This window comes from Petaurus breviceps, unplaced genomic scaffold (genome assembly GCF_028583685.1).
Source record: "Petaurus breviceps papuanus isolate PSGF00001 unplaced genomic scaffold, PetGlider_PUasm1.0 216, whole genome shotgun sequence".
Lineage (NCBI taxonomy): Eukaryota > Metazoa > Chordata > Mammalia > Diprotodontia > Petauridae > Petaurus > Petaurus breviceps.
Window position 1 is genome coordinate 7,807,556 of NW_027185867.1, and position 24,838 is coordinate 7,832,393.

Genomic DNA, 24,838 nt, shown 5'->3' on the forward strand with positions numbered 1-24,838 from the left:
ACATGGTGAGAGAGCTTGACCCTGGCCAGAGCTTTTTAGAAACATATACTTATCATGCAATATTTTATCTAGCTGTTTTGATCCTTCTACAATATCGGTTGATTGTAGCCTTGCTCAATTAATAGAGGAAGACCCCCTCTATATGGAAGGTATGTGTGAGGATTCTGCCCTCAATCTGTTCCTTTGGAGAAAGTTGGGGAATGTATTCCCTATTTGGCTGTCATACAATAATAGTTAGCCAAGACACAATGCTTGTGCACCTCCTCTGGAAAGCTCATGACATGGACATCGTTTCCTTTCCTTTTCTCCCAAGGGCAGGGTCTTGATGGAATCCTGTCCTGTTACTCTTGACTTTGTTCTCCATCCCTGTTTACGTGTCTGACAACTTGTGCCTGAAAGGAAAAAAGGATGTATCCTGTATTTCTAATGTACTCCTAGCTAAGGGCTCAATTTACTATCGGTAGAGATTTTTATTAGCTAGGGGCCTTAGGATTCAGACCACCAGGGCTTTGGGAAATTGGAAAAAAGGCTGCAAATGAAACCCCACAGCTCAACAAAAGCAAGTTTGGTTTATTTGAATGGTTTCATTAAATAAGTAAGTCTACAAAGGTAACAAACTGCAGCGCAAAGCGCAATCTTACAAGAAGCGCGACGGCCAGTTAGTGCAAAATGTACAATTAACGGCTGCTCAGAAACCCCCAAGTTTTTTGAATTCGTTTTATTTTTTTTTTACAGTGTACATTGTTAAATAATGTAAAGAAAACATTTGTAATTAAGAAACAAGTTTTTTTTTTAATGTGGAAAAAGATACTCAAAGTGTACTATTAACACAAAATAATTTAAACAGTTCAGTAGCATTAGTTTATTCCTCTAGGTTTCAGTTATTTCATCCACAGGTGGGAAATCAATAGTAAATAAAGACCAGTTCTTGGTAAATGTTTAACCTGGTAAATGTTTTTGTAAGTGAAAAGCCCCTCAAACTTTTAAACCAAAATAGTTAAATAACTATGTGCTGCATTTGGCTGCCCAGTTCTTCTGGCAGAATGTTGTCATCACCTCTCCTATTTCTGTCCGCTTAGATGGCTCATATCTTAGTTATTGGGATCTTTTTTATTCCATCCTTACCCTACCATCTCCCCCCATTCTCTCCATTTTAGGCAAGGCCTTTTCCTCAAAATTGAAAAGAAAACAAAAAGAGCAAAATGTTTATATGGTTATCAAGGTTTACATCCCTCCCACCCTTTTCTGTTTCCCTAAATCATTCAGCTGTTTTATTTGCAGCTTTATCGCCTTATACCATATTTAACTTAGAAAACAGACCATTCAAAGAACATGCAGGATGGCCCCACCCTTGCCACCATATGTGATCAAGTTTTTGTTTTACAAGGTATCCTCTTGCTGTAAATCAAAACTGGATCGGGCTTGGGAACATTTCTCTCCCCTTTATTATGGGAACAGAGAAGCACCCACAGAAACAGAAGTCCAAAGTACCTTCCATATTTTATAGACAGCAGAAATACCAAATAATTAGGCAAGTCTCTTTTTTCCTTGGAGCTGTGAATATTCTGGAGTTGCACAAGATTAGAACATGTGACTCAACCCCAGCATTGCTAGATGCAGCACTGAGTAATACTGGTTGGTTGCAGTATTATCCAGGGAATTCTTATTTCTGAATGAAAAGATGAGAGGAAATTGCAAGTAGATGTATAAATGTATAAAAGGTGGCACAAAAAGTTATGTTTTTGATAGCACTTGGGCATCTCAGAGAAAAGGAGGAATGGGAAAAATTAGTTTTTTCTTCCATAAATAGAAGTGGCTTAGATACCAGTGGTTTCAGGGCCTCCAATGGCAGCAATGGTTATTGTTTCAGGTTGAGAGGCCCCTGGTGTACAGGAAAGGAAAACAATCCCAGCAGCTATCCCTCAAGCAACTTTCCTCCTCATATTATTCTGCCCCTTCAGAACCACTTGATAGCTTAAGAACCAAGCCAACCTTTAAGTTCAAATTTTTTCAGACAATACTCTTTCCATCTGATGCCTCCTCTGATCTTTCTCTGGAAGTAATGAGCTTGGCTAGCAGAAGTCACTATAAACAAGCTTCCTCCTCATCCTTCAAACTTTTCTTTCTACTACTTAATACATACCACTCTCTAGGACCTCAACCTAACTGCTCAATATAGTTAAACTCACTTTCCCCCCCTATACTCCTGCCTCCAACCAACTTTCTCAACATAACCCCTTCCCACCTTCTTTCAAGACCTGCTTTGGGCAAAGTTTACTGGATGGTTTAAAAGTACCCTCTGGTACTGGTTTGCCTAATCCTGGATCACAAGGACCTAAAGGTTCTTTCAATCTGTCCTCTGGCTGGGGTCTGCTGGGAAGATGATGCTAACTGCAGAAGCAATAGAAGTCCAAGGCACTAAAATGTCCAGCAAGCAATACTTGGAGAACAGACAAGTATTCAAGTACAGTAATTTTACAATTTTACATTCACATTTATTTATCTAATACAATGGAAATACAAAGGAAAAAGTTAAAGTGTCTCCAATAAGTATATGGATATAGCTAGCTTTTTTTGAACTTTTTTTTAACCCTCTATATTCCACTCTTAACTACTGTTGTCCAACAACATTTATATATCACAGTGTTTCCACATCAAAACTGATGGCAAAGTTACATGTCCGCAGGGAACTTTAAAAAAACAATTTAAATGGCTAATGCTGCAGTCAAAGCTATTGATATTGTTTATGTAAAAGCAGTATGACCTATTTTAAAGCAAGAGCTGCAACTCCATTCTGCTTGAGCTCCCCAGTGCCTGGGCTCCAAGGAAGGTGAGTTGAAAGGGAACCATGGGAAAGATCCCAAAAAATTTTTATCCTGTGGTCTGGACTCTTCGGGTGGAGGGCAGGTTGCTGTAGGGAAGGGATTTAGGGCAAGACATCAAGTGTGCTATTAAGCCTCATGCTAGGACTTTGACCCTCAGAGTACAGGTGGGTTTGCTTTGATAATGAGATCTCCAGTGGCTTTCCCAGTGACTTTTCTCTTTTTCACTGCCCTGGCTGTTAGATACAGAGAAGCAGGAAAGCTTAATACGAAGCTGACCATTCATAAGAAACTGCTTTTCCCCTGTCCCTCCAAGAAATGGGGAAAGAAAGGAGATTCTCCGTCCTGAGGGTTAAGTATGGTGGTTATAAACATTCTTCTGGCAAGAAACAACCAGTTATATGCAGCATGGTAGTTAGTATATTATAGGCTATCTTCCCTCCCCCACAGTCTACCCAGTCCTGTCTATAGGTCTGGCTAAGTTGTCCTCAGGTTTGGACCTGGGGGATTGCTGATGGATTTCTGCAAACTGCTGATGTTGAAACTCTGCAAGGATGTAGTCCCTACAGGCTGGAACTGGCTGAGGGGTGGCGGTGCTGGGCCACTTGTCCCACTCCATTGAGTGCTGAAGGGGGCAGCTGGGAAGCTGTACTGCTGTGGGGGGCACATAGCCTTGGTGAAGTGACCTAGAGAGGTAGCTGATGCTGCAGATATGGGGGCAGAGCCACCCAGGTTAGAGGTCATGGAGATGCAGAGCTGTCCAGGTGCTGAAAATTTCCTTGCCATTCCAGGGCCCTGAAATAAAGCCCAAGAGGTAATATTAGGAAGTTTTGGGAAAAATATCTTTCCATTTAGAAGGAAATATTTAATTATAAGACAATGATGAGCGGTTTTTCCCCTTTTACTACTCCCTAAAGTGGTGAATGTTTCAGTAATCTATAGCCTTGAAATTATCACTGATGGAAAAGTTAGGTTGGACTAATAGATAAAAGAAGAAAACTTGATATGCCAAGGAGAATAAATGGGAGCTATTATTTTGGTCCTTAAAAAACTGTAACAAGGGTAAGATTAAGCTAATGATTAAAAAGTCCACATCAGAAAACATTTGGCAACTGCTGCTATTCACCAACAATTTGAGTGTTCAGTAAGTAGTCTCTCTGAATGCTTGAGATGGGGTAGGAAGGAAAAGAGAGTCTCACCTCATAGTTCATGTGTCCCTTGCTTCCTCTCCTGCCTGAGAGATTCATGGCATCTCGGGCCCAGTTGTCTACCAACTTGTGTAGATCATCTGTAAATGTGCCCTTTCTGCTGGGTGGCTGGGCCTGTGGGGCTTGGCTATTGACTGCTCCTCCCACTGTGTTGGTACTGCTGGTCCCTAGAGTTAGAAGAGGAAAAACACAGGCTTTACAAAAGCTTATTTGGGTTTCAATTTCAGATGGTCAGAGATCACAGAATGATGAAATGGAGGGCACAGGGAAAGGATGAGTTAGGAAGCCATGCAGAAAGAAAGGCAAGTGGTTAAGATTCCTGGGTTTTATTTAAGCCATATGCTTTTTAGCTAAACAGAATTATGAGGAAGGATTTTCCTCATGAGCTATCAAAGTGCCTGTAGTGATTCTAGATGAGAGTGTCTGCCTAGGCCAGGCCTCTGAGCATTGAGGGCACAACAGGCAAATGGAACATGTATTTGATATTCATATCACCCAAGGGCAAATAAGGCCACTGACTACTGGTATTCTGCTCCTAGCCCCCATGCTGCGAAAGAGGGAGAAGAATGGTGCAGTCTGTGGGGCCAGCTGCTCTGGTTTCCAATCACTTTGAAGAGGGGAAAGCAGGAAAGGACTTCTTAATGCATTCATATCAAGGGCAAAGTTGGAGGAGAAAGGAGGGAATGACTTGGTTTCAGAGACGACAAGGTATCTACAATCCCATGTAGATACTGCCACATGTCTTCAACATTGGGCTCATGGGGGCATCCCAGGAACTGGACCAAGATGATAAATTAAGTAGTGGTTTATTTTATCAAATACAACTTTCACCTGTGGCCCATAAATATGGATTTGCAAAGACACCATTGTTGGGAGAGAGTGAACTTTCACTTGTCTTTCCTGGTATGAGTCAGACCCCAAGTCAAGGTTTGGAACTATAGTGGGCTTGGGTCATTTAGGTTGTATAAAGGCTTTATTCTGAAGGCCTTCTACTCCTTCCCCAAACCAGAGCAGCCAGCACTTCAACACAGAAGCAGCAGGAACATTCAGCTTGGGGCAGAGGTGCACAAGGGGGGAGGAGGGAAGCTTTGAGGCTATGGAGAAGGTAATTTTATTTGTATGGTTGATGAAAAAGAAGGAGTGCATGTCCTGCCTGATTTCGGCTCTGCTGGAGGGCACACTGGAGATTATTCGAAGAGGCAAGTATTAGGGAAGAGGGAGAGAAGAGTCACTGTCTCATTCACTCTTATCAGATCTCACATTTGCAACTGCAGGATAAATAAAAGCTATGTAAAGTACAGGGATTTGATTCCAAGCCACTAGGCTGTCAAGATACCTAAATACTAGGGGCCAGTCTTCTGTCTTCCTTGTCATGGGCATCCATAAATGCATGCAACCTTCCTGCTGCATGAAAATAGATGTTGAAAGGCACCATTTCAAGCTATCCAAAAAAAAAAAAAAGGCTCTTCTAACAGGGACTAGCCTTGAGCCAAGTCTAATACTGAATGAGGGAATAAGACCCATAAGAATTGCTGAGAAGGATCAGAGCTGACCTTCCAGTGAAGGTCTGAGGAGGGCATCATACTTCTTAGGACTGTGACAACATAGGGAGAATGACAGAGGGCTCTCTGCCCTAGGAAAGAATATATGCCCTTAGGTGACCTGTTGCATGAACTAGGTGAAGGGAAGGGTGATCTTTTCTTTGAAGTGAAGAGAACCTGAACAGGAAAGAATAGGATTCTGGCAGCTTTCTCTCATGGGCAAATGTAAGACAGGGCTAGAGTGGAGTCACATGCAGTGAGGATGAGTGGACATGGCAATGTGGAAATTCAAGAGATTACATGCATGAGGGTTGACATATTTAAAGGGAAAGTACTGGAGGGACCCTGGTCAGTAAATAAGGCAAGCACAACACAGATAAAGTTCATTTAGAGGTACGGTAACTATCAAAAGTATAAATATTTTAACAGGGAAGCTCAATATAGAGAGATGAGTCTTATTCACATTAAGAAATTTCTTAGTTACACATGCTGGGTGTGACACCTCTTCATTAATTATGGTGGCTGTAACCCCTTGGAAACATGCAATCTCCTTTTACATCTTCTTTTACTCTGAATCTACACTGAGATCTAGAATACTGGCTTGTGACACAGTAAAGAACCAGCCACACAGTAATTCCCTTTGAAATGACTGCTAAAAACCAGCTGTCACATACATTCCCAATTCTGACTATTGGGGACTAATAAGGTTCACTCTAGGCCATGTAGATTTTTTTTTCTGTTGTGATTCAATTCCAGCCAATTTGTTCTTGGAGATAGGTAAGTCTTCAGATCTGTGTTCTCTCTGTGCCTTGGTCTAATCCTGGGGGAGAAGCAAGGGAAGTAGAATGCTTGTAATCTCATTAATCTTTCTTTCCCCATTATCCCTTCTTACCAAATCCTAATAACCATAATCTCTCCTGTGATTCTAATTAAAACTTCATACCTGTCCAATCCTGATCTTTAAACCTAAACAGAACTAGCACTGGAATAAATAACTAAATCCACATATAACCTTATTCACTGAAGTCAAACCCTATATTCTACCTCCTCACTGTGGCAATCTTTCCTGAGCATCAATGAGGTATATCTACATCTGATCTTTCTGCATAATTCACTGGTCCCCAGGGACAGGTTCAGACGGGGGTTGGCAAATCTTAACGGTCTAGAACTTGAGGTGAGTTTTCAGTCTCAATGATTAAATTACTTGCTATCACTTAGGCATATTAAGAGGGGACAGAGAGACAAACAGATGCAAGACAAGTCAGATTCAGAGAGATACTTCAGGGTTTGGAAAATTAATGGATAACAGCATTACAATCAAAAGATCAAAAATAACAGAAAAGAGATAATTACTACAGAGCTGGTTGCAAGGACAGACTTTTTTCACCATCTTCCCTGAAGCACAAAGAAAGAGCAATGTGTTAAAGAAACATCAGTGCAAAATGTTTAGTATCGGCAAATAGCATTAAAAGGCCCAGCAAGAGAAACCAGGAGTAGAGAAGGGGCAGTAGGACCCAGTGAGCCTTAATGTCCAGAGGGGTGTAGAACAAACCCTTAACAGCTTTAGGGTTAATAAAACTGTAGTATCTGGAAATCAAGACAGAAACCTATGTACTGCTGACTGTCCCAAATCGAATTAATCTTAGTTACCCACCCTGGAAAGACTTCTCTCTTGAGTGGCTATCTGACGGACTTGGGAACCTTGGTTAAGGAGAAGGCACACTTTTTGGGGACTGAGAGATGGGAATCTATCAAGGGCCTCAGTGCTTAAGGTTCAAATACCCCAAGCAGAGAGTTTTCCCCCACTGATCCAGTCCCACTCTGTTTTCTCCTGCTGAGTAATCAAAATGCAGGCAATTAAATGTAATAGCAATCAAGAATCTGCAAAGCCTTTCAGAGCAGCCTTACTGTCCCAGTTTCATTGTTAATTCACTTTAACTTTCTTCATTTCACCCTCACTACTGAAATCTTTAAGATTATGCTAGAAGGGAAGGTTAGAGGATTCTGGAAAACCAACAATCTATGTATCAAGCCAAGCCGTGCTTTCAATAAGTTACCTATTCTTAGAGGCTTAAAAAAAAAGATGCAAAGATCCCATGCACTAACTAGCTAATCCCCAACCTTTCCTATAACCTTGATTCCTTGTCCCTTGGGACCTGCTCATGAGGAGTTCTTTCATGCACAATGATACATCTTCAATTGACTTAGGCCCACTCCTTTATCTTCCAAGGGAAGTGCTAAGAATGGAATGTATTTAAAATGATCCCAAAATAACAGAAATGGACCCTCCCTGGGATTTTATGACATATTAGGATATATGAATCTTTTACATATTCCCCTTCAAATTTTCCAACTCTAGGTCTTTATGCCTCTCTATTTATAGACAGAAATATAAATTATGTGGATATTACCTGGCCAAGCTTACTGCCCCCTGGTTTGGTTGGATAAGAAATGTGGTGTAAAAGAAAGTGCTTGATTTGGGTCAAGGGGGAATCTGGGTTCAAATTCTACCACTTACAAGTATCGGATACTGCATGTCCATGGGCAAATCATTTAACCTTTTTGGATCCTAAGTTTCCCTTACTAATAAAATACAAATAATACCTGTAGACCTAATCTCACAAAGATTCTGTAAGGATCAAGTTAAACATATAAAAAGTGCTTTGTAAATCTTAAAGCACTATATTAATATCAAACTTGTCCAGTGAAATTACTGCTCTGAGACCCTAAATAAAAGTACTTTATCAAAGTACTGTTAAAATATTCTATCCCTGAAGTCAAATAATTTTGGAATCACCATCTATTGTAGAAGGAGGAGTCTAGAGAACCCCCTAACATAGCTATCATCCTATTGCTAAAGTAAAGGAAAAAGAAGGGTTGGGAAGTAGGAGGAGACAGGCTACAAGATGCAAGGGAATGAAGTTAAATGGGTATAAGGAAAGGATGCAGGGGAATGAAATTCGATGTGATGCATGAAGGTGAATCAAAGCACTTCCCTCACATACCCTGCCATTAAAGAGAACAGAGGAGCACTAACACTTCCATCCAGGGGGTCTGTCAGCCTTTGAAGCCCACCCAGAACCGTGATGTCAGCAGCCTTAGCACATGCATTTCAAAACACCTCAACAACCACATCAGAAGTTTGAGGTCTCGAGAGACAACACCTTTCCTTATCTCTTGAGTTTACTTATAAGGAATAGCCAGAAAATATCAAAAAGCATCTTGTAAGGCAGTTCTCAATTACTACAATATACTTGCCATCATGAGGGAAAACAACCTTCCTTTCTTTGTTGGGAGATCAATCTCCAACTAATGAAACACTTTTAGTAAAGGAGCTAGAACAAATATGTGTATATGCTGGTTTCCCTTAGAAAAGAGTCTTATAATTGCAAAAATTATAAATATATTTATATATAAATTATAAAAAATATAGTATCGACGAATTATTATTATTATTGGGGTATAAAGTAAAGTTTTTATACTTCTTGGAGGTTCTATATATAGTATCTAGTACTTTATGGTTATTTAATCAAAACTGAAATTAAAGCTTATTATGAGTACTTCAATATGCTATGAAAACAGAAGACAGAATAAATGGGAAAAACTACATCATGTTCCTGTGACAGATTTAACCTATATTATATCTATATATGCTGCCAGAACCTTTCTATCTTTCTGGTTACCTTTAATTTGAAGGTCACAGAGCTTGAAGTTAGCCTCTAAGTCCAAGGTTCAATGCCCCAAGACAGGTTATGTGTTCTGCTGGAACAGCCCTCTATATACTAGCTAAATTTAATATGAAGAAATCCTTCAGCATCCAGATAAATTCATCTCCAAGTTCAAAGGAATATGACCTATTTCTATAGAATTCTATTTCATAGGAACAAATGGACCCAAACTTCTGAGTGTAATAATAGTTCAGCCAAGCCACTGAGTACATGGGATACAAAGAGACAAATGAGAATGAGCTGCATGAAATATCAAATCCAAGCAGCAGAAAAACAAAAATAAGGAAGGAGTAAAGGTGTTACACACAAAGAGCCAAGCAGGGCGTACTCAGAAATCGGGTCCTCCTGCCACCAGGTTTGAACGTCACCCGCTCAGATGCACAGTTAAACTTCGCACAGCCTGTGAGAAGGTGGGGAAAAAGAGGGGAGAACAGAGAAAGGAAGAGAAACACAGAACACAACTACAAGATGTTAGAAACTTGAGGTTGGAGTGGTGAAATGTACTAAGATGGCACAAAGAGGAACAAGCTTCAGGAGAAGGGCACCTAAATGGAATAGGAACCAGGAATTCCATTCCCTCCACCTGTATAAATCCAAAGCTTTTCACTTCACTGGAATAATGCTAGTTTACTTTGTTCCTTCGGAACGGAGTACAATCACCTGGATAAGATTTGGTACTCAGTTCAAAGGTTTTTTTCAATTCTCCTGAAAATGTTCTTAGAGAAGAAAGGGCGTGGTGATCCTTGCTTCTGAATTCTCTGGAAGCAAGTCTATTATCTATCTTTTGTCCCTTTCTTCCTCTTTAGACACCACATAATTGGATTTTATATCTTTTATTTCTATTATTAGTGGAGACCCTTTTAATGGAAATGTTTTGTCTAGTAAAATAAGATCATTGTGGCAAAGTGGGTTATAGACAGAAAGAATTACTAGATTATTCAAGTACTTAACAGAGAAAAAAATCTGCCCTGACCAGGCTATGCATCATCTTCCGGGAAACTACATTTTATTCCCTGGTAGTGACTACTGCATTTTGGGGGATGACCACTTTCCCAGTCTTCTTTCTGATATGTCTTCAAGGCTTAAGTTCTAGGCCCCCAATCCCTCACTTGCTTGCAGTGATATCTCCTCACAAAGGTCTCAGACGTGTGAATTTTCATGTTGGTTACTACATGGCCTTCCCTGAAGTGGCTCTCTGACCAGATGGTAGCAACAAGCCTAATTCACATGCTGACTTATCTCTCTGTAATAAGTCTAGCTCATCATCTGTCCATCACCTCAAATTGCTCTAAGATCAAGACTCCTGAGCAGATTGTATGTACATAGACTATGTATGGGCCAGCTGGTCTTTTGCTTTCAGGTTCCTCAGTCCAAGCTGTGACCCTGAAGTCTTCTGGAATATTTGGTTCATCACCAAGGCTATGGCAACTCCTCCACCTTAGTGCTGTCAGAAGATGGTGGTTGCCATCTGATTTCTTACCTTGGCCTGGAGCAGAAAGGCTTGGTACTGAAATGGCACCATCACTGGTAAAAGCTGAATAGAGGTTCTCGCTGGAGGGAGATGGTTTAAGGGGCTGTAACAGCTGATTCTGCCCAGTCTCTGGGATGCTGCCAGGAGGGTGGAGTGTCTGCTGGGGGTGCAAGACTGAAGTTGCACTCTGAGCAGACAGGTTGCCTGTAAAAAGACAGAGTGGCATCAGGAAACAAGGGGAAGTTCCTTAGTAGTTCAGTCTTCCCACAGCACTCCACAGACACTGAGTAAGTAGGCTACAAAAAGACAAATGAGAACAGACTACACAAAATATTAAACCAAGCAGCAGAAAACAAAAACAAGATATCTTGTGTTTTGACTGGGGGGTGGGTTATCAGGGAAAGATGGGGATGGGAGATGCTGTAGAATAAGAAAGAACAAAGGTTTTGCTGACTGGAAGAAAAGCCAGGAGTGAAGTGGGAAGTAACTCCTGCCCTCTCCCCCAGGCTAACATTAAGTCAAAAGGTTCCCTTCATAAAACTGCCTAAGAAGGTTTTTAAGGAAGTTTGCCCAGAGAGGTTCACATGTCTAAATCAAGTAAGAAAGGGCAGCTGCCGGACAAGGGGAACATGAGGTTTTCTAACTGATAACTCTACCTCTGAATAGGTTGTGAAAAGAAGATTCTATTTTTCCCTAATGAGAAAGACACTGAAATATGAGACAATTTGATTTCCAAGGCAGGCTCTGCCTAGCTTTCCTTCTAAGGCAGGCATTTGCCAGGTCAGATGTAAAACTGTGTGGCAAAAGTTGTGGGCAGCCACTGAACTCAAGAGAGTGTTTGGCGCCCAATCTCTTGGCAGACATCCCATAAGTGCTGGGTCCAGTATCCTGGAAATGACTTCCTTTTCTCATCCCTGGATATTCATCTCCGGTTCAACAAATTTGTCAAGCAACAGCTGGCTTACATGTAGTGCAGGTAACGTTAGCAGATAGCATTACTTAAGTATTTTTCTATCAGTAAGTGCTGTGAACTGACTCTGTGATGTTGAAGAAATGGGTTAGAACTATTCTAACAGTTTTCAACACTGTCACAACACACCAGACCCCAAGGGCAGACCTTTAAGGGAGAATGTCTTTGAAAAAGGTAGAAAAGAATCAGAACTGTTTTTACTAGCATGGTCCTTTGAAACTAGATAATCCTTTTAGTAATTTTATGAAGATTAGCTCTCACTAAAGGGAATCATTATGAACACTGTTGAAAGAAAGAAGTTAGTTTACCAATGGCCATGTATAACCACCATCACACTTAAAGTAAAGCAAAAACTATCCAGCAGTTAAATAGCTATGCTACTAAATGGTTTGGTATGCACTTTTATGATGTGTATGTGTGTGTGTGTATACACACATACACACACACACACGTATATACACATATGTATATATTTTTGTTATTATTCAATAAGGTATTTTAATGTTAACTTCACACATATCTAACATGTAAGTATTAATAAAATTCATTCTCACGATATACTTTTAAGTATTTCCTTTGAATTATGTCATCAGTAGGTCACTCCAAATGAATCAAGTCCCCAAAAGATAGTTATATAACTTATATACCTACCCAAAGTAGTCCTCTGTGACATGTCAATCAAATTCCCATCTCATGAAATCGAAATGGGAGTTCCTGCCCAACAATTACTCAGTGAAAAGAAAGGCATTTTTTTAAACCCCCATTTACCCAAGGGTTTGGGCAAACATAAGTAACGTTTCAGTTGAAAGCTGAAGACTGCTCTGAAGTAGACTTTTTTTCACTAGCGACTATAAAGTGGTTTCAATGTGATTTATGCTAAAAGGGCCATTTACCACGACTACTTCAAAGGGAAATGAAGGCAGGGAAGAGGGAGCTGATAATAAGATGTGAAAGTTAGTTTTAGAAAATCAGCTAAAATACTGAGGTGACGGATCCATTTCTATAGCTCAACAGCTTCCATACTGGGGAAAAAAGGAAATAACTAAAGGGAAACTAAAGGAAAAAAGGAAGAAAAAACTATGGTAAAAGATATTTTTACCCTGTTTCATGGCTCCTTACCTGAAAGTTGGGGGCTCTTATTCCCTAAAGAACTACTGCGGCTAGACTTGCTGCCTTTGCTTTTAGTGGGTCTCCTTCTTCTCCCTGAGAGTGGAGCAGCCGGGGGAATGATGACTGGAGGGGGGACTTTGCCCAATTTGGTATACAGAGATTCGATTTCATGTTTCTGGCGACTCTGTAGGTCCTGGATCTCTTTAAGGTGCCTAAGAGTAAAGGCCAGACTTAAAAACATATTCAATACCAAACTCACCAAATATAACAACTTAAAATAAAACACCAAATATAACAACTTCAAGTTGACTTCAAATGGCAATTTCATTAATATTTGTGAATCTAGGCCCTTACATTTATCCTGAATGTAAATATTTAACTTGCTTTCAAAACTTAAGTACTCACCTTTTCCCTATCTCCAACTCTAATTTTTCTTTCCCATCTCCTCCCACCTCCATTTAAAATTCTTTACGATTCCAGCAAGAGGAAATGTGGTTTTTCCTGATTCCTGAGACCAAAGAGGGCAAATATAGGTAATTACTACCTAGAGAGCCCTTGTTATAGACATTCACCCAACAGAGGATAATTTTAGAGTGTCTGATAAAGCATCTGAGTTAGAGTCAGGATGACCTGAATTGAAATCTTGCTGTAGGTACTTACTAGGTATGTGATCCTGGGGTTCTGTTAATTAGCCTCTGCCTGCCTCAGTTTCCTCAATTGAAAAGTGGGGATAAAAACAGTACCTACGGGGGCGGCCAGGTAGCACAGTGAGTAAGAGCACCGGCTCCAGTGTCGGGATGACCTGGGGATCAAATACGGGCTCAGACACTTAGCACCACACCCAGAAACACCTGGCCATGTAACCTTGAGCAAATTACTTAACCCCAATTGCTTTAAAAAAAAAAAAAACAAACCAAAAAAACTACCTACCACCCCAAGGCTGTTGTGAGGATCATATGAAATAATATTTGTAAAGCACTTTGCCATCTTAAAGCACTATATAAAAAGCTAACTATTATTATACTGGCACAGAGGATGGAGTGCTGGGCCTGGATTAAGATTACCTGAGTTCAAATCTAGCCTCAGACACTTACTACTGTTATGACACTAAGTCACTTATCCAGTCTGCCTCACTTTCCCCAACTGCTTGGAACTACCTCCTAGGGTGACTGAAGATCAAACAAGAAAATATTTGTAAAACACTCAGAATAGTGCTTGGTTACATAGCAACTGCTTAAATAAATGCCTCTGTACCCTTTCTACAGCATCTAAGGCAGGCTGGTGGTAGTTAAAACAAGCATATGTAATAAATGCTCAAAGTAACAGTATTTATAATCTCAAAGAAGCATACCTGTGAAAAAGAGAGCCATAGATACTTGTGAACAAGAGAGTATTAATGAAAAACCCTCAGACAACTTTCTGCATTTTAAATTTTATATACATTTTGGTTAAGTGTTTTGCTCTCTTATGAATAAATCCTTTTCTTCTGACAGAAAAGAGATTCCCTACACTTACGGTATAGTAGCAAGAACTGCAGATTTGTAATCTGAAAATTTAATCTTGAATTTCTACCTGCTAAACTTTGTAGTTATGTGACCTTGACAAGTCACTAAACTGGAGCTCCAAAATTTAAACTACATTATTTCTCAAGTCCTTCCCAGTTCTAAGCCTCTGATTCTATATCTATATGAAAGCACAAGGGAAGAAAAGTCTTACTTTTCTCGTAACCGACGCAGTTCTAACTTCAAGTCCTCATCTTCAATGTCTGATTCGTTGTCACTGCTCATGTAAGAGGAGTTGAATGAGTTACTAAGGCTCTGGCTAAGGCTCTGGATGGGAAGGTTGCCTTTTGAGCCCAAATGGTGAGTAGAATGTGGGCTACCTGAACCATCATCCATATCCCTACTTAGGAAGGCAGCTTCCAGGTCACAAGACGGCCCATTGAGATGGCTTGGCTCTGACGAGCCAGGCATTTCTGTCTTTGGTGCTACAGCAGAAGGAACAGCCTGCTCAGAATGCAGTAAAGGGTGTGTCATAGGTGGCTCTCTCTCTACCACAGGGGTGACCTTGTCTTCAGTTCTCGACACAGAGAATCGGCCGACCTTGTCAGCTGTAGTTGTCACCTGAAAACGGCCAACTGTAGTGAGCTGCTCGGCCTCTGGCTTTGTCTGTGTAGCAGAAGTTTTCTGAGCAGGAACACCATCGACCATATCCAAGGAGGGGCCACACAGACCTGTGGCTGTTCCACCAGGCTCCTGCTTCACCAGAGTGTTCTCTGGGCTGCTGCTTGACAACACTGAGGACTCTGAAGTACTTGATTCAAAATGTACAGACTTTACTTCTTCTGACTTACTTCTGCTCTCCTTCAAGGATTCATCTACTGCAACTGACACCTGTTAAGTTAAAAAAAACAAACTAACCTTCAGGATATACTGAAAAAGAAAAACAAAAGCAAAGCTGCCCACCCGACAGGGCAGGAAATCCCATTTCTCTGTCAACTGTATCCAATCCCTTCATTTTGGGAAAAGAGTTAAATCTCCTTCCATACTTCCAACCTAATTCTTCCCCTTACTATCGGAAGTGTTTTTTTTTTTTTATGAAGAAATACGCAGAGCAGCAGGGCAATTTTAAACTAAGATTTAAGACAAAATCTTTTAAGAACTCAACTAAATTCATTAATAACTTACTGAGTGCCTACTAGTATAATGTACTCTATTAGATACTGGGAATGCCTTCAAGGAGCCCTACTGAATGAGGGAAAGGAGTTGCCAAGAGGGAAAAATACAACATGTGTTCAGATGAGGAAGTACGAGATAATTTGAGGCAAAAGGGACAATAACCAGGCAGAAGAGGAAAAGCTTCCCATAGGAAGGGGCACCTGAGAGTTGAGCCCTGAAGGAAGACAAAGATGCCTCCTTCAGAGGCAAAGGTGAGGAGAGAGTGTACTCCAGGCACAGACATAGCCTGTACAAAGTTAGGAGACAATACTAGACTGGGGAAACAGCTTGGTTAGGATATATTGAGTGTGTGAAATTAATGTGGAAAATTTAGAGAGTATTCTAGAGCCAGATGGTAAAGAAAAAGGTAAGGAGGTTGTATTTGTTTCTAGTCCTGGCTCTGCATGTTATTAGAAAAGTGATACTTTAGAAATTAAAAAAAATCAGTTAGTCATTATATTTCCTTGGTAGATCCTCAAGAACATTCTTGGTCACTGGCACAGAGCTAACTCTGAATTCTTGAATATTAAGACTATACCAGTGAAGCCTTTATATTGGTTTATTCAAATTATAACTGGCAATCATATCACTTACACAACTTATGTGACAAAGGACTAAGTTCCTGAAAAGTGCATGTCTTACTTGAAAGCGGCCCATCTTAAGAACACTGGCCTCTGAGTTGGTCGTTATGGTATTATCCTCTATGGTCTGAGCTGTGAAAGAAGTAGAGAAACAAAGATGACAAGTTTACATTATCTTTTTCTCTTTTTAATCATATCTAAGAGGATGAATCTAAATAGTCTAATTTTATTTTCTTTTGCAATGCTGTATTCTGAAGTTGGGTGCTCAAAAAGTAGTTAGATAACAGGATTCATGAAATAAGAATTTTCTTCTGTATTATATTTATTTTGAAGTTTATCTCCTTATGTTTTCTCGGACTTGGAGAAGATTAAGTGCAGTTTTGGGTGAAGGCCTTCTAGAGTGGTCTGCTTATAAAAACAAACACAGTAGTACCTGAAATATAGGACAGGCTTAAAGCTGGTTGAATCCAAAGAATTTGATTATTTCTGGGGACCAATCACAGTGATGATTTTGTTGGGGATGGCTATTAATGTTACTCTGGTCCTTCTGTTAGTTTTGTTAAACCCAATTTCCAATTGCACAAGTTTTTTCTGGAATGTATTACTAATCTGCTCCCAGTCTCACTGGAGGATCAAGGATCTAAATAGGTGCCTGATTTTGAATTGTGCTATGCCCAAGGTGCCATACTTTACCTCTCTGAGCTGGCACTACCACTGGCACTGCTCCGGCAACTGATGTTGGAGCCACAACTGACATGGGCTGTGAGACAAAATTTAAAGGAAAAAAACAAACTTTGGTTTTTCAGTTGTTTCTTGCTACAGTTTGCTAAAGTCAAATACTTTGAAATATAGTCCAACTTTTATCCCAGTTTAGAAGACATATTATAACAACGAGGAACAGCCAAGTTTTGTCATTTACAAACGACAAAATTACTTTTAAAAATTTCTAATCCAGTAGATTCAATCTATTAACTATAATCAGTACCTTCTTCTTTTTTGGCTTTTGTGGGAAGACAAAAATCCAATATATGATGGAGGATCCAAATGTACCAGAAAACCTGATCTTTCCATTAAAACAACCTAGAAAGCTAATATATCTTTCCTATTAAATTATCTAATTTATCTAAATTTAACTTTTAGGAGAAGTAATGAGCTTAAAAGCTCTTTTAAGACGTTCTTTCCTTAAGTTTATTTCAGAAAGTACCTCAGACATTCATTCAAAGGGAAATATTTTCCTTTATGACATTTTCACCTCCCTAAATGTAAATAAATAGAAGTTAAAACTTCAATTTAAGATGTCGTATCCATCCATCCATCCATCCATCCATCCATCCAATCCATCCATCCATCCATCCATCCATCCATCCATCCATCCATCCATCCATCCATCCATCCATCCATCCATCCATCCAATTAAACCTTGATACCCCTGATAATATAAATCAGAGAAACTAGATGGGTCTTAAGAATTACTCTCAAATCTGAGCTCTTCTTTTGGAATTAGCTGGTGAAAATACAGCCTCATTGAGTAAATAGTACACGATAGATTTCCATTCATTTGCCTCATCATCATGACCTTGTGTCACAATTATATTTAGCTACACTTTGCCAAAATCTTCTTAAGAGTATTTCTACCTGTTTCAATTATATTTCTGGGAGCAGAGTATCCTGGGAGGGAAGGAGACAGGCTACCTTGGAGCTCTTTTAACTTACAGCAACTGCAGATGTGACTGGGACAGTCTTTGGACTAAGGGCTCTTCTTAACTGAGCATCAAGATCTTCTAGAGGTTGCTGAGACTGAAGCAAAAATACCCACTAATAAGAATGTCTTAGGCACATTAGCAAAATCAACAGCTAATTTATAAGGCCTATTTACTCTGCAAGACTGACATAACTACTTTATAATCTAGATTTCACACAAGTTTTGGAAATGAAATGCAACATTTATTTATGGAAATGAAAATAAAGATTTGATCTTCATATTGTAAAGTTGTTTCCAAATTCACTAAATTTCTATCACCTTTTCAATAAATCAGATTATATGCATGATTCTTTTTGTTCTACCGCCTTTTTTCTATCCCCAAAAGATGGATTTTGTACTCTTCCTCTCTCTAGGAAGGTTTATGTAATGTACAGACAACTGTAGTTACCTATCTTTATCACATCTTACCTATTTCCATTTACTTTTTCCTTCAGTTTTATAAAACCCTAACTATGGGCTGAATGTATTGTCAGTTACACATGATTTTTGAAAAATGATTTTTTGATACTTAAAAAAATGCAGTTATTTGCCAGTATCACTTCCCCTCTCTCATAACAGTAAGTATAGTTTAAGTGAAAACAAAACAAAAAAACAACCCTGATACAATTTTCATATCTAATAGCATATGTCTACATAGGCCTTCTCTTCTGAGGGAATTACTTATGACTTATCAGTCTTCTAAGGCTGACTATTAATAACATATTATTCAGAACATCATCATCATCATCATCATCATCATGGAATCAAGGTAGAAACAACCATTACTTCCTCACGCACAAGAAAGGGGTGGGCTAGGTGGTGCAGTGAATACAACACTGGTCCTGGTGTCAGGAAGACCTGAGTTCAAATCTGGCCTCAGATACCTAACACTCATTAGCCATGTGACCTTGGGCAAGTCACTTAACCCCAATTGCCCTGACTCCACCCCCCCCAAAAGAAGCTGTATTTGCCAACTTGCTTTCATCTGTAGTATTTTGTTCAAGAAAGTTTCAACTCCTCTTTCCCTTTTCTGTGAGAAAATAAATGACAGTTTTTATAGGAAAGCTATAGAATTACAAACATGAAACCTGGCTTTTACTTTCCCTAGCTATGTCATCTTAGGTCACAAACTGAGCCACAGTTTCCCCATATTTTAGGTAAATATAACATCTGTGCTACTCAACTCAGAATGTTGTTGTGAGGAGAAAGCACTACACAATGGAACCTATTCGCTACCACTGTCACCACAGAGGACCTGCTTCCAAAAGACTGGAGGAGGCTGGGGAATATAAGCCTTAGATATAATAATTCAACACAACAAACCAGGAATGTACCATAGTCTAGGCAGTATCCGAATTATAAATGCCAAACTTATGATTGTTTGGAAGGTGAAAGGAAGAGGAAGCTGAAAGAATTCCTTAGGAATTTTCCTCTTCTTTTCCTAGGACAACAGAAGCCTGTCCTACTTTGGACTCCTGCTCTTTTTTTTTTAAAGCAATCGGGGTTAAGTGACTCGCTCACGGTTACACGGCCAGGTGTTTCTGGGTGTGGTGCTGAGTATCTGAGCCCGGATTCGATCCCAGGTCATCCCGACACTGGAGCCGGTGCTCTTACTCAGTGAGCCACCTGGCCGCCGCAGACTCCTGCTCTTCTTTACCTTGCTGCTCAGTTCTACCAGCTTTCAAATACTGATATTGAGTTTTAATTCCTGTCTAACCCTAACCAAAGAGGAACAGAAGGAACAAAAGGAAAATCTCTTACACTTGTCTTTTCTCACCATTTTTTCTTCCCCCTCTTAGTTCTCCAATCCCCACTCTATACCTTCAAGTCCTTTCTCAGCATTTTTCAGTCCCTGTACCCCTGGTCCTAATTTACACCCTCAGCTTTCTGCCTTATTCTGTTCTTCCCCCTCCAAGAGTTCCCAGCTTTTGTTCCTAATTATCCCTCCTTTATCCTCATCTGGAAAGTATTCCTGGAGTTCCAACTAAGTCTTTTAAGACTTGCAACACATTTTTATTAAATTTGGTGATGGCTAGAAATTGTAGATTTTCTCTTATTTTATAGGTCAACATCTCACAAGTATACTCACCATAAAATTAGAATTAGACCAACATGTTGATTAAACTCAAAAGACCTTCAACTATACATAACGGATATATCGAACAAAGCTTGCACGTCATCATCTTAAAGGTAAAATACTAATTTAATTTTATTTAAATAATTATGAATTTGCTTATTCAGAAATACTGCCAAAGGTGAGGTTGGTATTTTTTTTTTTAAAGTCATACCTGACTGGACAAATACACATAATTTTGCCCTGTTACTTTCTTTGTATCACAGGATAGTATATTAAAGTAGAAGTTTCTATATGACTTACTGGATATATGCTGAAATAGCCTAAATATATTTTAGAATTTAAATCACCTTTTAATAATATCATTAAATAGTTTCAGGTTCTTCCTAAAATGCCAGCCCTGAAAGCTCTGTACCACTGCTATACTGGAGCAAAGGTCAGAAAACTCTAGGAGCTAGGAATAGTTTTTACATTTAAAAATAAAGATTTACTGTATATAAAAATTATTCATAGTTTTCAGACCATACAAGAATAGGAGAAGGGCTGATGCTTATATGCATGTTTTTTTCTGTTCTAGCATCATCTTTCTTCTGTCCCCAGAAGATGGATTTTGTATTCTTCCCCTCTCTAGAAAGCTTTATAAAATGTACACAGAACTGTAGTTACCTATCTTTATCACATCTATTTCCATTTACTTTTTCTTTCAGTTTTATAAAACCCTAACTATATGGTGAATGTATTATCGGCTACACATGATTCTTGTACTAATCTGATCACCAACATCAATTACTTTAAAAACTCTATAACTCTGAAATCTTGTTTTTTGTAGTAGTGGAAAAAAAAAAACCATGCTGCTTTAATAACTGGCTTCACAGACTAGTGATCTGCCCTTTCTCTATATTTTAGATGACAGAGAAGAATTCCCTTGTGGGGGGTAAATGTTGCTTTCTTCTGAACCAAATGGGACAAATGCGTGTGTGGTATCTAACATTAATATACTTATATACTTAGAAATTTGGCTTGTTAAGTTTGGCAACTCCTGTTATAGGGAATAAACTCTATAGAAATTTGAAGAAATTGTGTTTTGGAAATTATCAAAAAACTTCTCAGAGTGAATATCCTTAACTCTGGTTTGTGTGGAAGGAGATAATTTGCTGGTAAAACTTAAGGCTGTGAGAAACAGTTTTAAAGAACAGACTCAAAAACTACATTGAAATAAGTATCTCAGAGTCATCTTCTTAGTTCGGGTCTGTCTCTAACAGCCAAATGGAAGAACTGTACACCTCAGTTTAGGTGGGATCTGGACCACTAGGTTCAAGCTCTACTCCAAAAACCTTCAGTGGAAGGGGGTTATTGAGTCAAGAGAAAAAGAAAAATGAAGAAGCTAATACCATGCAATGAAGAATTTAACCATGCGTCTTGAAAGACAAAAAGCAAAGAGAAACAGAATTCTGCCAAGTCATGGAGCACCTGTGTTAGTGAAGGTCCTGGAAAAGGCGGCTGCTGTTCATTGGGTGGGCTACCAGATGGAAGTTCAGTACCTACTGGCAGCACCTATGGACAATGAATGGAAATTTCAATGTATCAGACATGAATAAAAGGATCAGAGAAGGTTACTACTACTGCATATTAAGGAATAACATAATTAATATGAAATTACACAAGGTTATAGAAACAAAACAAAAACAAACAAAAATGCCCAAGCCTTTCCAGAAACTGCAATTTATTGTAAATTGTTCAGCAGAGGAAAGATTCACTGGGGAATAATGTAGTTATATACCTGGTAAGTTACTTCATGGCATTAGTTCTAGTTATGAACAAAGGCAGGCAGAACTTGATACTTTTATTGTGGAAAATCCAAAAATTAAAGTAATGTACAATAGAAGGTTTTCTCTTATGGAAGAGGACAAATGACCAGGATCTAATCCAATAGTGCTGAGATCAGGTATCAACTTTACTCAGCTGATCTTAAAGAGGATTTTTAAGACAGGTAAATTCTTGGTTGGTTCTATACTAGTAGAAACCTAATTTGACAATGTGAAGATAAGTTCTTTTCTATCAGGAACAAGATATTCTCAGTCTGGGTCAAGTCTCTGCCTGCCTGTCATTTTTACAAAAATGTTGTGCCACTATCAGACTAAAAAGATGATTGGAACAAGCAATGTAGTTAGAAGAAATCCAGTCAGGTTATATGAAAACTGTTGGAAGAGATTGGAGATGCCAGAATGAGGAAAACCCATAATAGCAGAATCAGAAAGTATATTGCAGTTAGTAATTTTGGAATTAGTACTGGGGCTATAATTCTTGTACTAATTTGATCACCGACATTCAATTACTTTAAAACTCTAAATCTTAAATCTTGATTTTGTAGCAATGGAAAAAAAAATGTGCTGTTTTAATAACTGGCTTCACAGATTAGTGATTTGCCCTTTCTCTATACTGTAGATGACAGAGAAGAATTCCCTTTTGGGGGGTAAATATTACTTTTTTCTAAACCAAATGGGACAAATGCGGGTGTGGTATTTAACATTAATATACTTATTGTATACTTAGAAAATCTCTAGAAGTTAATACATTTCAAAATAATGAAATACACACACACACACACACACACACACTCTCTCTCTCAATGAAATCCAAACATGTAAACTGAGTTCAGTCTGACAGAAGAACTTCTATAAGCCTCTTGAATCTGTTTTCATGACCATATTTCTACTTTGTTGGGACATAGGGTTATTATGCATAAAAATGTTTAACTCTATCCTTGAGAGGAAATCCATTATTTTAGTGCAATAAGAGAAGGAACTACATAAAATGAATCCCTAAGAACCTTAATGGTACCTTGGTAAGATGTGGCTTTGAAGGAGGGGTTCCAGGTTTCACCCCTGCTGCAATGCTGGCCGGGGCTGGAACACTGCTGACTGGGGTGGCAGCTTGCCCGGGTGTGACCACTGGTGTAACAACTGACAAACCAGTAGTTGTTCCTAGAGGCAAACTGCTTGGTGGTAAGCAAGTACTTGTGGTGGAAGTCATGAGCTTGCTTGGTGCGACAGCGGTGGTTGGGATGCCTGGCATGACTGTGGTCTCCACCACCAATGATGTCTCCAGTGAGACAGGGGCATGCTGGGCTCCAACCGAACTGTGTTCACTGAAGAGAGACCGTAGTTTTTCTTCCAGAGTCTTTATATCATCAATACCAGGGGCTTTGGGTTGTGTATCTGTATCTATTTCTGGGCAGTGGGTGTGGGGCTGGTTGGGAAGTGAAGCTGGTTGAGGCTGACTATGGATTAGTGTCTGCTGTACAGCAGGTACACTGGTAACAGGTTGTGCTAGGGGAAGGATACCAGGCAAAGGAACCTGAGGCAATACTGGGGTGGAGATGACCCCTGCTGCCTGTGAAAGGACAGGAGGAGAAGCAACAGCAGATGGGACTTGCAAAGGGTGCACTGCACTGGGCTGACTAGTTGAATCAGACAGCCCGGCTCCAGAGGAAGATGAAGCTACAGAGAGGGGCAGGGATAGCCCCACTACACTGCTAAGGGGTGGCTTCTCTGATAAATGTGTGCCATCATGCTTGGGATGGAGTGCACTAACCACCACTGTTTCGGCTACACTGGGGGCAGAGTTGCTGCTACCGAGCTGAAGAGGTGGCTGTGAAGACATGCTTGGGAATGGAGTGGTGGAAGACGCAGAAGCCAGGGTGGCTGCTACAGCTATACTTGCTGCAATCTGAGTAGGCTGAGAAGTTATAGCTGGGGTGATAGCACCTGGGGGAACAGCACTGCCTATTCCAGGAACTGGAGCTATGGATACTGCTGCAGGAGGAAAAGTGCCAGCACTAGACATAACTGCCCCAGCTGGTGGGATCTGAATCGATTCAGCTGTAGGACACAGTGACACAGCTGCAGGAATAGTGATGCTGGAAGCCACACTGGTAGTTAGCGGTGGTCCAGGGAAAGAACTTGAAGTTAATACACCTGCACTGGAGGTAACTCCGGCAATTACCTTTTCAGTAGGCATGGTGACCACAGATTGAATGACTGGTACAGAAACACTATGAAAAGGGCTACTTGTTGCAGGGACTGATACTGAAGGCACAGCTGCTGCCATGGGAGGGAAGACTACAGCCATGCTAGTCATGGTGGGAGGTACAGCTGGAAAGATTGGTCCTGCATGGCTGAAGTTTGGGGGAGCTGTACTGGGTCCTTCTGCCATTTGAGCATGCCTGAGTTCAGAGAATGCCTGTTGCAAACTAACGGATGAGGCAGAATGAGACAGATTCGTGACAGGGCCATGGGATGGAGCAACAACAGCTGCAAAGGAAAACAAACAAAACACAAAAAATCAAGTTAGTTCATTTTTTTAAAAGGTTAGGAATACAACATGGCCTAAAACTCGATTAAGCTCGCCAACATGAAAATAAAACAGCCCTCTGCTACGGGACAGATACTAAAATAGGACACATCTTGTACACAAGTCCCCTGGCCTGGGCACCCAACCTAAACAAGGAGAGAGGAATTCAGGTCACAACCATGTATCACCATGTGAAAGAACTACTTACTCATAATTCACTAAATGTATTACCAACACCCAAGTTATTCTTTCTTGGCTCTTCCAGCTTCCCATGTTTCCCAGGCATCCGCTAACCTTCCCACTTTAATTCTGCCTCAGGTTTTATCTGCTATTCTTACTTGGAGTTTTCCACCTGTGGACTAACCTGTGTCTGACATGTCACTGGACGTAGCAGTGAAAAATACTGATTCTCGTAGCCGACTCTCTGGTACAGGACTCACTATGAATCGTCGTCCAGCTGAATGTACAACTTGAGTTAAGGAACTGGAGGAAACACCTAAATAAGAAAAAACCCCAGCACAT

The 24,838-nt window shown here is 39.9% G+C and overlaps 1 protein-coding gene across 3 annotated transcripts in view; it reads right to left on the bottom strand.

Annotated features, from left to right (window-relative positions):
• Positions 1–550: 550 nt before the first annotated feature.
• The window catches only part of WNK1 (WNK lysine deficient protein kinase 1), a 165,285-nt gene continuing 140,997 nt past the window's right edge, over positions 551–24,838 (bottom strand). For 2 of the 3 annotated variants that reach the window (XM_069094354.1, XM_069094355.1), the window contains 11 exons: positions 24,681–24,812; positions 22,805–24,276; positions 21,434–21,517; positions 17,862–17,945; positions 16,842–16,908; positions 16,210–16,280; positions 14,567–15,243; positions 12,860–13,062; positions 10,780–10,974; positions 4,022–4,197; positions 551–3,617 (listed from right to left, as the gene is read on the bottom strand). In XM_069094354.1, coding sequence (XP_068950455.1) covers positions 3,300–3,617; positions 4,022–4,197; positions 10,780–10,974; positions 12,860–13,062; positions 14,567–15,243; positions 16,210–16,280; positions 16,842–16,908; positions 17,862–17,945; positions 21,434–21,517; positions 22,805–24,276; positions 24,681–24,812 — 3,479 coding nt within the window. In that variant the 3' untranslated portion in view covers positions 551–3,299. Of the gene's footprint in view, positions 3,618–4,021; positions 4,198–6,924; positions 6,967–9,627; positions 9,700–10,779; positions 10,975–12,859; positions 13,063–14,566; positions 15,244–16,209; positions 16,281–16,841; positions 16,909–17,861; positions 17,946–21,433; positions 21,518–22,804; positions 24,277–24,680; positions 24,813–24,838 lie in introns of all 3 variants that reach the window. The other variant, XM_069094353.1, reaches the window with a different exon arrangement.